The sequence below is a fragment of the Mustela nivalis genome (assembly GCF_964662115.1).
Source record: "Mustela nivalis genome assembly, chromosome: 9".
NCBI classification, from domain to species: domain Eukaryota; kingdom Metazoa; phylum Chordata; class Mammalia; order Carnivora; family Mustelidae; genus Mustela; species Mustela nivalis.
In genome coordinates, this window is record NC_139028.1 from 62775086 (window position 1) to 62793558 (window position 18473).

At 36.8% G+C, this 18473-nt stretch overlaps 1 protein-coding gene across 2 annotated transcripts in view; it reads right to left on the reverse strand.

Annotated features, from left to right (window-relative positions):
- Positions 1 to 18473, reverse strand: part of PPME1 (protein phosphatase methylesterase 1) — a 64988-nt gene that overhangs the window by 21325 nt on the left and 25190 nt on the right. For both annotated transcript variants that reach the window (XM_082749761.1, XM_082749762.1), the window contains 5 exons: positions 11162 to 11219; positions 10644 to 10695; positions 5263 to 5417; positions 3865 to 3955; positions 9 to 74 (listed from right to left, as the gene is read on the reverse strand). In XM_082749761.1, coding sequence (XP_082605887.1) covers positions 9 to 74; positions 3865 to 3955; positions 5263 to 5417; positions 10644 to 10695; positions 11162 to 11219 — 422 coding nt within the window. The remainder of the gene's footprint in view (positions 1 to 8; positions 75 to 3864; positions 3956 to 5262; positions 5418 to 10643; positions 10696 to 11161; positions 11220 to 18473) is intronic.

Sequence of the window (18473 nt, forward strand, 5' to 3'; positions counted from 1 at the left end):
AGACCTACTGTTTGACTTGGCCAACCATTGAGACACGGGCTGACTCCAAATTTCGAATCTGACCACTCTTCACGCTAGAAAAGTGAGAAGGGAGAAAGAAAGTTACTCAGTATCCACCTTATCATGTTATAGGGTCAAATGAATAATTTTGCAGATTCTGTGGAACCTCTATAAAGTTGTGTTTACCAATACAGCTTATATAGAGATTACCACTTCTTCCTACCTGGTTATTATGGCTATAAGCCAACCAGTAAAAATTAACTAAAGACATTCAAGCAATTTCCATTCTGCAAACATTTACCACATGTGTCAGGCCTGTGCTTAAGAAACACCCAATTCAAACAGGGAGAAAGAAACACAGATAGTTTTAATATAATAAATGCAAGGTTCAAAGGAATCACTTTATTCTGAATAAAGAAGTTAAAGAAAGTTCCCTAAATGTCCTGCCTAAACCAAGGAGAAAAGAAATTAGGCAGAAGATAAAAGAAGGTGGTCAGGGCAATATAGGCAGAGGGCACATTGCGAACAAAGGCACTGTGATGTGGACAAGTCAACATGATGAGGATTTTAGAGGACAGAGTGCAAAGAGAAGCAGGGGAAAGCAAAATGGGAGTGTGAGTGGGAGAAATACTGGATATGGGAGAAAGGGATAGGTGGGTAAGGACAAGCTCCTAGAGGACCTTGCATGTCATGATACAGAGTTCAGGAGCTAAGATGCTATTTTAATAGATTAGTTCTCTCAGAGTTATCTGCCCATGTATGGCTAAGGGCCAAGCAAAATAGCTGCATGTCCCGGGGGAACTGGAAACAATATGTGAAACAAGCCACCAGAACACTTTTCTTTTCTTCTCTTCTTTCTCTCTCTCTCTCCCCCGCTTTTTTTTTTTTTTTGTTAAGATTTAATCCCTTTATTTGAGAAAGAGAGTGACAGAGTATAAGAGTGGGGAAGATGGGAGGGAGAAGCAGACTCCCCGCTGAGTAGGGAGACTGATCTGGGGCTTAATCCTGGGACTCCTGGATCATGACCTGAGTTAAAGGCAGATGCTTAACTGACTGAGCCACCTAAGGGCCCAGAACACATTTCTTGAAATGCAACTTTTTAGTTTAAAAAATCATGCAAAATTTTAAAGGGCAACTCCCTTAGATAATGACCTTGTTTCTTATTTTAATGATAAACAGATGCAATCAGAATGATTATTTCATTTTTCTACTATCAACTGAATCTACAGATCTACAAATATACCAGTATTTATAATCATATACCCTGCCTTGATGAGTTTTTAATATATGAAACATCTTTGTTCTATTCAAGGTCAACCTTGGGCACAGTTCCCATCTCCTCTTGCCTGTGAGGACTTTGCTACCTATAGTTACCCTGTGGATTATTTTTTTCTTTAGTGAATATTATAAAACAGCTTTTGAAAATATTCTCAACTTCACATTCACTACTAGATACTCCCCCACTTCTCTGCTCCCCATATAACAAAACTTCTCAAAAAAAGTGTCAAAAAAAAGTTACCTTAAAGGAATCATTTTTCTTAAATATTTTATCTACATAATAATGGTCCTCCCCCCACCAAAAAATAATGGTCCTCCAATTATCTCTAGCTCAACTTCTTCTAACAAGTACATATAAGTATTTACTTAACATTTCCATTTAGATGTATAATAAGCATTTTGGCTTATCCATATAAAAATCCTTATTCCCTGACCTTTTACCTGCTCCCAAATCTACTTCTCCTTGTCTCTACCATTCACCCAATTGCTTTGGCTAAAAACCTAGAACTCATCCTTGGATGCTGTGCCTCCTCCTGCCTCCAACCCCATTTCTCTGCTGATATCCAACCCACAAGGCAGTCCTGTCAGTTCTTCCTTCAAAATACATTCCAGATATGACATACTACTTCCTCTGTTGCCATCCTGGTCTATGCTTACCATCATTATTCCCCTATACTACTACAATTGTCTCTTAACCAATTTCCCACTTCCATTAACATACCACTCCCTATTCTTTCCCCCAGTGTTTTCCTCAGAGCAGCCAGAGTGGGGAAACCAAAATGTCCAACTTCAAAGCCTAGGCTTCTAATGACAATTAACCTACTGCTTCTTATTAGGATGACCAGAGAAAGTAGAAGTGGAATTCACTTTGCTTTAAATCCTTACTGAATTAAATAGGTTGACCTTGTATTTCAACATCTTTTTTCCGCTCCCATATGGAATAGCCACAATATCCATGGGTCATGAACTTGAATCAGATATCCAGCAGAGTACAAAATAAAGTTATGAAATACTTCATTATATTCTTTCTGAGTCTCAGGCTCAGGAACTGGGTTCTAAAAATCAGAGAACCCAAAACATTTAAACATACAACAGAGAGAACCTTCATCCTATCCCACATCTGCCACTAGAATCAAGACTCTGTCTGTTTTAGGAGCAGGTCCACTATGACTGCCATGCTGGATTAAGTTCCTATCTTCTGTAACTTCTGTGCTTCAATCATTGTGTTTACACATTTACTTGTTTGTATTCCCAGTTTTTTTGATGACAAGTACTAAGCCTGATTCATCACCAGTTCTTAAATCAGGTACAACACATCTTAGGTACTTAAAAAAAAAAAAAAAAAAAAAAAAAGGAAAAAGTTATTTGGAATCATCTTCTCACTTGTTGTTATTGGGGAAGAAGGCAGGGTGCCTGAGGTACATGCTAAACTGGCAACGGCTCCATACAAACACTGTAGCTGCTGAAGAGGGAGAGATCTTTGGTGTCTCTAAGAGAAAAGGAACCCTATATCTCAGTAGTGTGAACAAGGGGAGACAGAAGTAACTTATCAAACACAAACTTTATTTTGGTAAGCCATATTTGGCATGAGATACTCTTAGATAAACTACCTAGGCTTTATTTACCAAGTCCTTCATTTCCACTTGATTCAAAGAACAGATACGTTCTGCCTGCTAATGCAGTCAGCAGTATGCTGTATGCAATATGAAAACACAAAAGAAATAGAGGATAGCTTCTGCCCTTATGATGTAGGAAGCATTAAGAGAAACATGAAAATTGGCAATAAAAGCGTATCTTTTAGGGGAGTATTAGAAGACTAAAGAGGTAAACAGTACAATATAATACAGACAGAGGCCTCTAGTTATTTAATCAAATGAATGGAGGAGTTAGAAAAAGGGTCTAAAAAAGGAACTAGACATGATTTTAAAGAATATGCAGGAAGACAGGATACTAAAGATATTTTATCCTAAGACTGATTTCCTTGTCGGGGAGTCAGTATATTACTCGTTTCTGAAATTCCACCCTTTAGCACAAAGTTTTTAATAAATATTTAATCAAATAATTGATTGAATTAATGAATAAATTAACAACAGAACAGCCTTAAGTGGAAGTCATAGCCAATTCTGTCCATAATTTTTATGAAAACTATTTAACCAAAACCCAAATAAAAACTAAGAAAGGAACCTATGTCCATTCTTTCTGTTTCTCCACTGTTTTCTCTGGAACACAGAAAGTGAATCTAGTACCATGAAGCATCAGAAGTGAAAAAGGCCTTAGAGCCTAATTTAGTCCAGACTCTTACCTCAGAGATGGAAATAGCTAGACAGCAGATGATCCATAATTATTAAAATTCTAGGAGGCACTATAGTGTATTAGAAAAAGGATGGATTTTAGATAACTGGGCCAAGCATGAAACATTTAAATATTTAAAAAAAAAAATTCTGCTCTTTATGTAACTGTTTCTGCACATGATAAAGCTAAGGCTTGGAAACTGAACTACTCCTTTGAACTTGGTGCCTGAATTGATGAAAAAGGGCAGCTACAATCTAACATTTAGAATACAGACAATATAGATTTGTTGGTTACCTCCATTCAATGGCATTCTCTAGAGACTTGAAGGTTTTAGGTCGACCACGTAAGAAATTCTGCATGCTATTAAGTGCATCCATGGCTGTACCTAGATGTTAAACAAATATTTTAACTATAGCACTTAACATATTCTAAGCATTTACACTTGCTGGGATAACTGTGTACATTTGCTTTTAATGATAGCAGAATTCAGTGATGCTTTTGGGAAAAAAGATATAGCTTAAGAAAATTCAGAAGACTGATGTGAAAGCCAGCTTCCAAGATGGCCTCCAGTGATTTTTGCCTCTTGGTATTCACTCCCTTGTGTAGTCTTCCCACACTGAATAGGGGCTGACTTATATAAACAATAGTGTAACTTCTGAGGATGGGTCATAAAAGACATGGCAGCTTCTTTTTAAATGTTAAATAAAATAATGGGACACACATACAATTAAAAAATTACGCAGCCACAAAAGATATTTACAAAGAGTTTTTGATGACATGGAAAAGGACTATATAATGTGGGGTGTGGGTGAAATGGGGGAAAGTGTCAAAAGGTACAAACTTCCAGTTATAAAATAAATAAGTCTTGAGGATGTAATGTACAGCATGGTGACCATAGTTTAAAATACTGTATTTTATACCTGTTGTGTTTTTTTAAGATTTTATTTATTTATTTATTTGAGAGACAGCATGCATGAATGCGAGCAGTGGGAGGGGCAGAGGGAGAGGCAGAGAATCTTTTTTTTTTTTTTTAAAGATTTTATTTATTTATTTGATGGAGAGAGATCACAAGTAGGCAGAGAGGCAGGCAGAGAGAGAGGGAAGCAGGCTCCCCACTGAGCAGAGAGCCCAATGCGGGACTCGATCCCAGGACCCTGAGATCATGACCTGAGCCGAAGGCAGCGGCTTAACCCACTGAGCCACCCAGGCGCCCCGAGGCAGAGAATCTTAAGCAGACTCTGCACCTAGTATGGAGCCCTACATGGAGCTCGATCTCATGACCCTGAGATCATGACCTGAGCCAAAACAATGAGTCAGCTGTTTACTGACTGAGCCATCCAGGTACCCCCTTATTGTATATTTGAAGGCTGTTAACAGAGTTGAGCTTAAAAACACTCGTCATAAGAAAAAAATCTGTATGTTATCTACACATAATGTGGTTATCATTTCACAATATATACATTGAATCATTATGTTATATACCTAAAACCAATAAAAGGTTATATGCCAATTAAAAAATATATCTGAGAGTGCCTCTGCTATAAAATAACATAAAAAAAGATATAAAGACAGAGGGACATAGTTCAAGATGAGTAGAAATCAACAATAAATTAAAATAGGATAATAATAATCTATCATGGATGTCTCTTATAAATCAAAGATTCTGATTTAGTCAGTACTAAGAAAACTTACCTTCCACAACATCAATCATACAGAGACCCAAGAGGCTTGGCACCAGGTTCGATGATGTTGTGTGGACTGCAATAGCACCACCCATACTGTGTCCAATCAGCATAATTGGAGGAGGGAGGTCCCCATACATGGCTTCAACCACATTGCCAACATCCCTACAAAGAGAAGATTGTATTTCTAACTCCTTCCTTTGGTCTGTTACTATAGATCTTAAGACTGTAAAGGTCTACTGGACCATCTTGCAAATATACCTATGTAAATCTCTTATTATGCCCCCCAGTATCTATATATGTAGCCTCACATCTAGCTCTTTCTGATAAATGGGACTAAGAACCCAAATTTTCTTTTTTTCCTTTTTTTTAAAGATTTATTTATTTAAAGAGAGCATGTGCAGAGGGGTGCAGAGGGAGAGGCAGAGAACCTCAAGCAGACTCCATGACGTGTGCAGAGCCTGAGAGGGAGCGCAATCCCATGACCCTGAGATCATGACCTGAGCCAAAATCAAGAGTTGGATGCTTAACCAACTGAGCTTAACAGGTGCCCAAGAACCCCAATTTTAAAATTTTCTTTTACATCATACTTTCACTATTCCACACATTTAGTACAATTACATATTCTCTTTATCTTTTAAAAAAGATTTTGTTTATTTATTTGACAGACAGAGATCACAAGTAACCAGAGAGGCAGACAGAGAGAGAGAGGAGGAAGCAGGCTCCCTGCCGAGCAGAGAGCCCGATGCCGGACTCGATCCCAGGACCCTGAGATCATGACCTAAGCCAAAGGCAGAGGCTTAACCCACTGAGCCACCCAGGCGCCCCATATATTATCTTTATTTTAAACCTAAGCTTGAAACTGGACAAATAATGTAAGCTCTCTACGCCACAGTTTCCCTAACGATAAAACAGGAAAACAATTAAGCATTATAATGTAGTAAAATTTAGAGTCACAAGATGAATTGCAGCCCAAGTTTAATTTTTATTATGTGGAATTGAATTATTTAATCTCTCAGTTTCAATATCTATAAAATGAAGATAAGAATGTGATTTATTAGAAAAAAAGAAAATGATCTACTATTTCAGACTGCCTTGAAGAGTAACTAAAACAGTGAATGAGGGATGCCTGGGTGGCTCAGTTGGTTAAGTCACTGCCTTTGGCTCGGGTTGTGATCCCAGGGTCCTGGGATCGAGTCCCACATTGGGCTCCTTGCTCAGCAGGGAGCCTGCTTCTCTCTCTGCCTCTGCCTGCTACTCTGCCTGCTTGTGCGCTCTCTCTGACAAATAAATAAATAAAATCTTAAAAAAAAAAAACAGTGAATGAAAATTACTTTGAAAAGTGTAAATGCTATGCAAATGTTACCTACTCCTTAAAATTTGTCATATAAAGTTATTTGAAGTAGTAACATAAATGTAAGTACAATGTTCTGAGAAACAAGATGTTCAGAGCTAATTTTTATTGGCTTCTGTCCTAGTCTTTAATTCTGAGTGGATCTATTTAACAAAGTCAAACCTTAAAGTTTTGAAAATGAGAAGTGAAGTAGGAACTTGGGTTTGATTTGTCTAGAGGCCCTCTTCACTACAGCAATAGGTAGATGTGGTATGTTTTTAGAGACTACTGGCTCTACCGTCTTCTTTTGGGAGTGGCTGAGTTAGTTAACTTAAAAAAAAAAAAACAGTTTTTTCTTGCTGTATGTTATTATATACCTCAAGCATCCACACAGTGTTATCCAAATATAGCAGCTGTGGATGTAGGAACACAGCCTTTTGAATATGACCTCCAGAGCATTCAGAGTGGCAAAGACAAATGTTTTCAGAAGGAATTAATCTTAAAAATCTCATAAAACAAATACAGATATGAATGGGGTAGCTGTAGCATCTGCAGACAATCTGGGAGATAAGGAGGCCCACCTAATTTTTTAAGTGAAAAAAGTAACAGTTTAATATTCCTTTGGAGTTAAACTTAAAGCTAAAAGTTTTGGTTACTAACAGTATAATAAAGTAAAAAGTTGCTACAGAAGGTTATCTAAATACAGGTCTCCATAAAACACTAAGTAACTAAGTTGGACTGGTTCTGCGATATCTGCTTCATGTGTGCCTGAAGGTGGACAGGGTCTGAAACAAACGAACTCCAAAATGTATCTAAGCTTAGGAAAGGTATAGTCCATCCAGGTAAAAAGTGGTTATGATCAATCACTTGATCATTTACCACCAGGAGAAATTTGTTCTTATTAAGATTAGCCAAACTGCCAAGATTAGTGCCTTGACACATGTTCTAAAGTTACAGAAAAATAAAATAAAGATGAAGTAGCAAGTGTTATCTAGAAAACTAAACTATAACTGGATACATCACAGTTTTGGCGAAGGCTTTGTAAGGAGATTCTATCATGCTTATTAATACTGGGTTCATTTTCTGAGAAGCAATATAGCATATCATGGACATAACAGAAAAAGAGTATCAGAGCAATCTGAGCTCAAATCTTGTTTCTTCTACTTTCAGTGGAATTGCATTTTATGTAGGGTTGAGGTTCTGAAGTTGATACACAAGGCAAAAATTGTGCTGTCAGTACTACTTGAAAATCCGATTAATCATCCATTAAATATGCTATTTTGAGATTTTTGCTTCAGAGTGACTGAACTCAGTAATCATATAAATGTTTTATTGCTTTGACTATTTCACAAGAATCCAAATTATTGGCTCTTCTGATTCTTGGTAGCCATCTTCATCATTCTAGATAGTCTTAATTATCTATTTTTTTTTTTAACTTTTGTTAGAAGTTTTCAACTTATTGTCTCTCAGCTCTAATTCTCACACCCTTCATTGTATGTTCTCCAAAACTGGCCTTTAAATATTTTCGCCTTTCCAGCGGGCATGATGCTAAGCTTTATCAGTAGAGGGCACAAGAGAGACATTAGAGAAAGAAAAGGTTTTGCAGCTAGTGCAAGTGCATTTCTCCACAAGCTCCTGAAGCCTATGTGCCATGGGAAGCCTTCCAGCACACAGCTTCCCTAGTGCCCAAATCCTGCAGCACAGGTGGCTTCTCTAGCATATCATCCCCCCCATACCCAATTTTTTTCCTAGCCTTATTGAGGTAAAATTGGTATACAAAAAATAGTAAATAATTAATGTATACGCTTATCTTACCATCACTTCCAAAAGTTTCTTTTTGTGTGAGTGTGGGTGTAACATGAGATCTACTCCCCTAACAAACTTTTAACTCATTGTTAAGTACAGGCACTATGTTGTATAGCAGCAGATCTCTGGAACCACCCTCAATATTTTTGTTGCAGAGTGCCTCTAGTGAGACACCTCTCTGTGAACAGTTTTCCCTGTACCCTAGAGGGCAGATATCTGGCGAAGGTCTGCCAACATGGCATCCAAATGACTTCTCTGCCCTCAGTAAACCACAGTCATGCCCTCTACAGCAAGGTCTAAATCTCAACCTCTTCCATTGGTGTTCCACCTCTGCCCAAGGGAATTGTGGCAGCTACTTACACCTGCTATTCCTATATTCTTTCTTCCTTTTTTGAAAAATTTTCTAGCTTTATTGAGGTATAACTGGTAAATAAAATTATAATATATTTAAAGTATATAATATGATGATTGGGTGAAATGACCCCCACAATCAAGTTAATTAAATATATATTCTTTAATGTTCTACTTCTTACTAGCAATTCTTCATTACTCCAATGCCTTACTATATTTAATAAATCTTTATATTAAACTTGCCCTGTTCAAATTCCTATGTGTTTTTTTTTTTTCCCTGATTGTCCCAGACTGATATATTATTAGGCAATGTATACTTAAGATCCTCAATTAATTCTTCAAATTCCTGGAGAACGTCATTCAAGCTGTCATAACTCTTTGGCAGCCTGGCACTTAAATGATGTATCTCACTTTTTGTCAACAGTCAGGAAACCCTTTAAATCCTTAAAAATTGTTCACAAATCTTTCTCTAGGTATCACTAAACACCTGATCATTTTGGGCTTTACTGTTCTCACATTACAAAGGATAGTATGAACAACTCAGAAAACAGAGTCTTAGCTCCCTTTTCATGGTTTCTCAGAAATATGTTCACTGAATGGAATGGTGTCATACAGTGTTATTTCTCTCTCTCTCTCTGCCAAGCACTGTAGTTGAATGATCACAATTCTGCTCTCTTAACTATGTGACCTCATACAGTCAGTCAATCTAAGTTTCCTCATTGGTTTAAAAAAAAAGATAACATCTGTACTACAGAATTAATAATATGGATAATTAAAATAAACACCTTAAATAAACTATTTATTCTTTTTTTAAAAAAGATTTATTTATTTTAGACAGAGAGTGCAGCAAGGAGAGAGAGAATCTCAAGTAGACTCCCTACTAAGTGTGGAACCTGATATGGTATTCAATCTCACGACTCTTCAGATCACAACCTGAGCCAAAACCAAGAGTCGGATGCTTCAACAAATGTGACACCCAAGCATCCCAATAAATATTTTTCTTAATAAATGCATAATTTACACTTAATAAAGCCTGGCAGACAGAAAGCACACAAAGAGCATGAACTATAACAATAAACCTATGGCCACAATGAGTTTGAGTTCTGAAGGAAACATGGTTTACTCTTGGATTAAAGCTGCTAAAGTAAGAAGAGACAAGATAATTTTTGGCCAAAGTTGGTGAAATACTTCAAAGACCATGTATTATAGCAGGGTGGTTAGAAGAATCCTGTTTAAAATATAGGTTAGTTGTTCCCAAACTCCAGTCACAGGACTGGCTGCATAAGATTTCTTTATATAGCTTTATCAAAAATATAAATAAATGTTCAGATCCCCCTGGTAGAAGCACTAATTCAGCAGGTCTGGGATAAGGCCAACCATCTGTATTTTAATCATTCCTTCAGTGATTCTAATGAGTGACCAGGTGTGAGGCTATTGTATATACTACCACCATCTTGTACTTTGAAGCCCAGGTAATTATTTATTCTTCAATACTTTGTTCTTGTCTTACTAGGAAGTTGGACAAAGAAGGTGGGCAGGTTACCTTAAGAACATCTTTCAGCCTTTTATATATAACCACTTTTCAAGCATAAGTTCCCAATAGTATCCAGATTCTATTCAACTCTGTTAATAGAAGAAAACTTTGTAAAATGCAACACAAACTCAAAGAATTTTTCAAGTGCTTTATTTGATGACTAGAACACTGAATGTATCAAGAAAGATGGATGTTTCTTTCAAGATTAAATACTAAGGAAACACTAAATACAGAGGAAAGACAACAGAAGTAAAATTTTCTCTATGCTAATTATTGTCCAACAATCTCACCAGGAGAGTAATAGTTACACACTATTTATAATAGTAATGGAAGCCAGGTGATGTATAAACAATATTACATTACTTACTTTGCCATTGTTTCTGCAGACAGGTCTTCAGAATTCTTGACTTTTGTTTCACCTAAAAAGAAAATATTTAAAAAATAAAATTCCCAATGATAGGAATTATAAAAGCAAGAGTATTCGCTTTCAAAAATCTCACTTTGGGGAATGAAATGCAGATTTTATTATTGTGTATGATGGGCTTAGCAAGGGTTTTCTGTTACAGATGTATCTTTATAGTTGGCCATCCTAAGAAAGATATAATTCTAGTGGCCTACTAAAGATTTATCCACATTCCTTATACATCACCAGCATCAGAATTTGGTTACATTAAAGGACTTTTTTATTTTTTAGCTAAACAACAACATATATATGTGTATTTATAAAATATCTTTTATAGAAATTAAGACTTTGCTCAAAGAGCCCAAATGGAACAGGCCAAGTTATTTTGTGGTCACACTGAAATTTACTTTAATACTTAACACTATTCAAAGGAGTTGGCAAATATAACATTGAGTCAGCGACTAATTAAGAACATCACTTACCATGACCTCGCAGATCTAAAGCCACAATCCTACACTGAACCCTACTAATGATCGCCGCCTAGGAAGATAAGGAAAATCTGAGTTAGCAAATCTTTCCCCATCAATAATGATAACTTTGTTGAATGAACGGCCATCAGAATTCAAGAATCTCAGAATAATCAAAGAAAGACATTTCACTTTTTTTTTTCTTATTTGGGTACAGCTGACATACATTGTTAGATTAGTTTCACGTGTATAACACAGTCATTTGACAAGCTTATACATTATTTTATGCTCACCGCATCCAACACTATTACATTATCACCAACTATACGCTGAGCCTTTTATTCCTGTGACTTACTCACTCCGTAACTGGAAGCCTGTATCTCCCACACCCCTTCACCCATTTTGCCCATTTCTCCATTCCCAACCCTCTAGCAACCATCAGTTTGTTCTAGTTTGTTCTCCATATTTATAGCTCTGATTCTATTTCTTGTTTTTTTAGATTCCACATATGAATGGAATCATTCGGTATTTGTTTTTCTCAGTCTCATTTATTTCCCTTAGCATAATATTCTCTAGGTCTAACCATGCTGTCATAAATGGCATGATCTTATTCTTTTTTAAGGTAGTGTAATATTCCATTATGTGTACATATCACATCTTTCTTATTCATTTGTCTAGTGATAGACACTTAGGTTGCTTCTATATATTGGCTATTTTAAGTAATGCTACAATAAACATAAAGGTGCACATATCTTTTCAAATTAGTGTTTTCATTTTCTTTGGGTAAATACCCAATAGAGATACTATTGGATATATGATATTTCTACTCTTAATTTTTTGAGGAACCTCCATAGTGTTTTCCACAGTAGATATACCAATTTACATTCCCACCAAGAGTGTACAATAGATGAAGAAAAAGCGCTTGACAAAATTCAACATCCATTCATGACAAAACCTCTCAGGAGAGTAGACTTAGAAGAACATACCTCAATACAAATACAAAAAACCTACAGCTAACATCACACTCCATGGTAAAAAACTGAGAGCTTTTCCTCTAAGACCAGGAACAAGATAAAGATGCTCACTCTTGTTACTTTTGTTCAACAGAGTACTGGAAATACTTGTCACAGCAATCAATTTATATTCCCACCAACAGTGCACAAGGGTTACCTTTTGTCTACAGCCTTTCCAATGCTGGTCTCCTATCTTTTTGATAACAGCCATTCCAACAGCTGAGAGGGGATAACTCAGTGTGGTTTTGATTCGCATTTTCCTGATTAGTGATGCTGAATATCTTTTCATGTACCTGTTGGCCATTTATATGTCTTCTTTGGAAAAATGTCTATTCAAGTCTATTGTCCATTTTTACTTAATTTTTAAAAGATTTTATTTATTTGACACACAGAGAGAGATAGTGAGAGACAGAGCACAAGCAGGGGAAGTGGCAGGCAGGCAGAGGGAGGGGGAGAAGCAGGCTCCCTGCTGAGCAAGGAGCCCAATGTGGGGCTCGATCCCAGGACCCTGGGATCATGACCTGAGCTGAAGGCAGACGCTTAATTAACTGGGCCACCCAAGAGCCTCTATTGTTCATTTCTAATTGATTTTTTTGTTCTTATTGAGTTGTACGAATTCCTTACATATTTTGGATATTAACCATTTATCAGATAGATGGTTTGCAAATATTTTCTCGCTTTCTATAGGTTGCCTTTTCATTTTGCTGATAGGTTTGTTTTTTTTTTTTTTTTTTTTTTTTTCCTTTTGGCTATGCGGAAGCTTTGGGTTTGATGTACTCCCACTTGTTCCTTTTTGCCTTTGTTGCTTATTCTTTTGGTGTCATACCCAAAAAATCATTGCCAAGACCAACGTCAAAGGGCTGTCTCCCCATGTTTTCTTCTAGTAGTTTTAGAGGTTCAGGTCTTATATTTAAATCTTTAATCCATTTCAAGTTAAATTTTTGTGAGTAATGTAAGATAGGAGTCCAATTTTATTCTGCATGTGGTTATCCAGCTTTCCCAACACCACTTATTGAGGAGACTATCCTTCCTCCATTGAGTCTTCTTGGCTCCCCTGTCAAATACTAGTTAATCAAGTATGCATGGCTTTATTCCTGAGGTCTTGGTTCTGTCCCATTGGCCTATGTGTCTATTTTTAAGCTAGTACCATACTGTTTTAATTACTATAGCTTTGGATGCAAATATGACATCAGGAATTATAATGCCTGGCCTCTTCTTTCTTGATTGTTTTGGCTATTCAGTATTTTTTCCTGTTCCACACAACTTTTAGAAAATTTTTCTTCTATTTCTGTGGAAAATGTCTTTGGGATTTTGATAGGTATTACATTGAATCTGTAGATGGCTTTGGGTAGTATGAACATTTTAATAATATTAATTCTTCTGATCCATGAACATGGGGTACCTTTCCATTTGTGTCTTCAATTTCTTTCATCATTGTCTTATAATTTTCACTGTACAGATCTTTCACCTCTTTGCTTAAATTTATTCCTAAGTGTTTTATTTATTTGCTATTGTAGATGGGATTAATTATTTTTCCAATAGTTCAGTGTCAGTGTATCAAATCACATTAAAAAAAATATTTTATTTATTTATTTAACAGAGAGAGATTACAAGTAGGCAGAGAGGCAGGCAGAGAGAGAGAGGAGGAAGCAGGCTCCCCACTGAGCAGAGAGCCCGATGCGGGACTCGATCCCGGGACCCCGAGATCATGACCTGAGCCGAAGGCAGCGGCTTAACCCACTGAGCCACCCAGGCGCCCCTAAATCACATTTTAAAAATCAGCTAGAGGTGCCCTGGTTGGCTCAGTTGGAGGAACATGCAACTCTTGATCTTGGGATTGTGAGTTCAAACCCTACAGTAGGTAGAAATTACTTAAAATAAGTAAATAAAAATTTTAGGAATCAGCTAGAAAAGCGAGTCTTTTCTATTTCTATTACTCCAATGAATACCTTTAAAGAGAATAGCAGACTGAAATCCTACTACACTTTGCTATTTGTTCCTGAAAGCTAATTTACAAGGGTTATTTAACACATTACAATGGTGGTAGAGCCTTCAAGGCCAAAAACAAATCTATACTCTGGAAATACAATTAAGTGCACCTGTGTGGTTCAGTCTGTAAAGAGTCTGCCTTCGGCTCAAGTCATGATCTCAGGGTCCTGGGACCGAGCCCCACACTGGGCTCCCTGCTCAATGGGAAGTCTGCTTGTCCCTCTGCCTCTGCCCATCCCCCTCCTCACGCTCTAATAAATAAAATAAAAAATCTTTTAAAAAATTAAGTGGCAAAGATATTGTCAAATTTGCTTTATTACTCTACATTTTAAAAAGGGAGTTTTTTGAAAGGAGTAATTGTCAATCCCAACTTTATCTTGAAAGCAGTAATTTATGATCTGCCTGTCATTAAACAAGACAATAATGCTAAAAACAGATTTTCCATTCACTTATTTAATAAATCTTTCTATACTACATCTTTTAAAAATCTGGCACCAATTAATCATGTGGTTACAGTATGAAAAAGATGGGCAATGTCCTTGCTCTCATAATGTTTACATCCTAGTGTGGCAAACAAAAATTAGAAAACAATGAAAGAACAAAGTAAATTCAGAGTGTAACATGTTGTATAAATAACGAAAAAGTGTTAGAGCATGTCCATAATAATTATTCTCTTTAAATGTATTCATTAGAGTAATAGAAGTAGAAACAGACTTACAAAACAAGATTTCATTCTTTTTGCTGGCTGAGTAATATTCGTGTGTGTGTATGTGTGTGTGTGTACGCACACACGCATCTTCTTTATCAATTCATCTATTGATGGACATCTGGGTTCTTTCGATAGTTTGGCTATTGTGTACACTGCTGCTATTAAAATTGGGGTGCATGTGCCCCTCTGAATCACTGTTTGTATCCTTTGGATTAAGACCTAGTAGTGCAATTGCTGGGCCATAGCGTAGCTCTATTTTTAATGTCTTGAGAAACCTCCATCCTGTTTTCTAGAGTGGCTACACCAGTCACTCAGGAGAGGGTTCCCCTTTCTCTGCATCCTCCACATCTGTTGTTTCCTGAGTTGTTAATCTTAGTGACTCTCATTGTAGTTCTGATTTGTATTTCCCAGATGCTGAATGATGCTGAGCATTTTTTCATGTGTCTGTTAGTCACTTGTATGTCTTCTTTGGAGAAGTTCCTGCCTTCTGTTCATTTCTTGACTAGATTTTTTTTTGGGGGGGGGTGTTGATTTTGATGAGTTCTTTATAGATTTTGGATACCAGCCCCTAATCTGATACATCATTTGCAAGTATCTTTTCTCATTCTGTAGGCTTTTTAGTTGTGTTGACTGTTTCCTTTGCTGTACAAAAGCTTTTTATCTTGATGAAGTCTCAATAGTTCATTTTTGCTTTTGTTTCCCTCGCCAAGATTTATTTATTTTAATGAGAGAAAGGGAGAGAGCGAGTGTGTGCACAGGGAGGGGAAGAGGGAGAGAATCTTCAAGCAGTTTCCCCACTGAGAGTGAAGCCCATTGTGGGGCTTGATTTCATGATACATGAGATCATGACCTGAGCGGAAACCAAGAGTCAGATGCTCAAGTGAGTGATCCATCCAGCCACCCTGGTTTTTTTTTAAGATTTTATTTTTTTATTTGACAGAAAGAGACACAGCAAGAGAGAGAACAAAAGCAGGGGGAGTCGGAGAGGGAGAAGCAGGCTTCCCACTGAGCAGGGAGCCCGATGCAGGGCTCCATCCCAGGACCCTGGGATCTTGACCTGAGCTGAAGGCAGATGCTTAATGACTGAGCCACCCAGGCATAACCCCTAGCCACCCCATTTTTTTTGTAGTTTTTTGATTACTGATTCAAATTTGTTTCTTGTGATTAGTTTATTCAGATTTTCTATTTCCCCTGTTTCACTTTTGGAAGACTGTATGTTTCTAGGAATTTAACCCTTTCTTCTAGGTTGTCCAGTTGGACACTAGGATTGCTAATTTTAAATAGCTTTTCACAATTTGGTATTATTTCCTTAGAACAGATAGATTCCTAGAAGTACAACCTCTATTTCAAATGATATAAATACTGATAATTCAAAGTGCTAAATTACTTCCCAAGAGAGCTCTATCTGACACTAAAGAAAAGAACAGTGAAGTAGGAGTTGGAAGATGTGATTTCTAGTCCCAATGTTTGAAAATATTTGTTTTCTAATGCCTTTGCCAACACTAAGAATAGTTTTTGGAAAATATTAATTTGATATCTAAAAAAATGATACCTCCTATGTGAATCATATCTGATTACTAGTGAGGATGAATTTTCTCATGTCTGTACGTTCTCCATGAACTGTGTCTTCATGTCCTTTGGTCTTGCATATCCTGTGTCTGGGATTTTTCTAACCATGTTCTATCTTTTGGTATCAGCCATATGTAAAAATGACTTACTGACATTTGATCAAAACTTTAGAATGATTTACTTTCTCAAATAGGACACAATGAATAAAATTTACCCTTTTCTTTTTCTTTTCTTTTTTTTTAATTTATTTAGTCAGAGAGAGAGAGCGAGAGCGAGCACAGGCAGACATAGTGGCAGGCAGAGTCAGAGGGAGAAGCAGGCTCCCCGTGGAGCAAGGAGCCCGATGTGGGACTCGATCCCAGGACGCAGGGATCATGACCTGAGCCGAAGGCAGCTGCTCAACCAACTGAGCCACCCAGGCGTCCCACTTTTTTTTTTTTTTTTAAGATTTTATTTATTTATTTGACAGAGAGAAATCACAAGTAGTCGGAGAGGCAGGCAGAGAGAGAGAGAGGGAAGCAGGCTCCCCGCTGAGCAGAGAGCCCGATGTGGGACTCGATCCCAGGACCCTGAGATCATGACCTGAGCCGAAGGCAGTGGCTTAACCCACTGAGCCACCCAGGCGCCCCAAATTTATCCTTTTCTTAATTGTTTTAACTTCTTCAAGGAATAACTATTGAGCACCAACTCCAGGACAGGCCCGGTGTGTTGTCATATTAAGAGTGAATAAGCACAGTTTCTGCTGTCAGGGAATCTCACGATCTAGCAACATAAATATCAACCACAGTTGTTCATCTTTTCCTTTTGCTGTCAGTATACTTGTCCTCTGGCTACACTAGTACCTTTTTGTTTCTAATTTACTATAGTATTTTACCAGTTAATATGTGGGTGGATGTCTGAGAGTAATTCTGCCTCTCAGGATCATTAGGTGCTTGGGCTTATTCCTGCTGTTTGCGATGGCTGCCTTCTCAATCATGTTCTAGTATTTACAAAAATATGAGCTCTGGAGTCAAGTCAATTGCCAGAGCACTAATTTTTACATAACCATTTTTATCTCCAAAGTACTGTCACATATAAACTCATTTAGTGGGCTGGTATACTGTCAGGAGTAACAACAACAAAAAAGGGCAGGTAAATTTAACCAGCAAAAGTCCAAGCTATTAATATTAAGCTCAGTGGTAAGGAATTTCCTTGATTATACAAGTAAACCAGATAACAATTGGGACATAATGACCTATGTATAAAAGACTTTCACAAAGTACGGGATGCTAATAGATGTTTTAGAAAAAGGGAATTGGGTGGTCAAATACATTTGGAAGACACAAGTGAAATGAAATAGATTTATTTAGAAGAACATCCTAAAGACCTTAATAACATACTGATATATAGTGAAATTCTGACAGAAATCAGAGGAAGATATTATATGTTATATTTCTTAAACTCATTTAATCATAAAAACCTTATTTCATTAATATCTCATGGAACTTGTAATTTGTAGACTATACTTTGGTAAAAAAAGAACTAGAGATTTCCTCTGCACTAACACATATAATGTCAGCAGCTATTTATCAATCACCTCCTCTATGCCATTCACTTTCCATGTTATTTTATCTTTTTATGAAAAAAATTTATTTAATATCAATATATGTTAACAAATCACTTATTATAATAGTTGTACATGACTTTAAAATTGACAGTTTTCATATTCCACTATTTTACATAATTTTCAAAGAAATCTTGAAGTATAAGAAGACTTTATTTGGAGAGTAAAGGCTTACATGTATTGTTCTATTGGTTCAGGGGAACTGGAATACAGTTACTATTAGGAACAGGCATGTGATGCTATTACTCATTCATTCAAGAAACATTCCTTGAGCATACAATTAAGTGCCAGGCATAACTAAGCCATGGTCTTCACCTCACAATCTAGTTACCTAGTTGAGGAATGTAAATTATCAAAGCAATGCTACTAAAATGTGAAATGTGGCTAGTCCAAAATGAGACATGTTATAAGTGCCTTACTGAATTTCAAAGACAGTATAAAAAA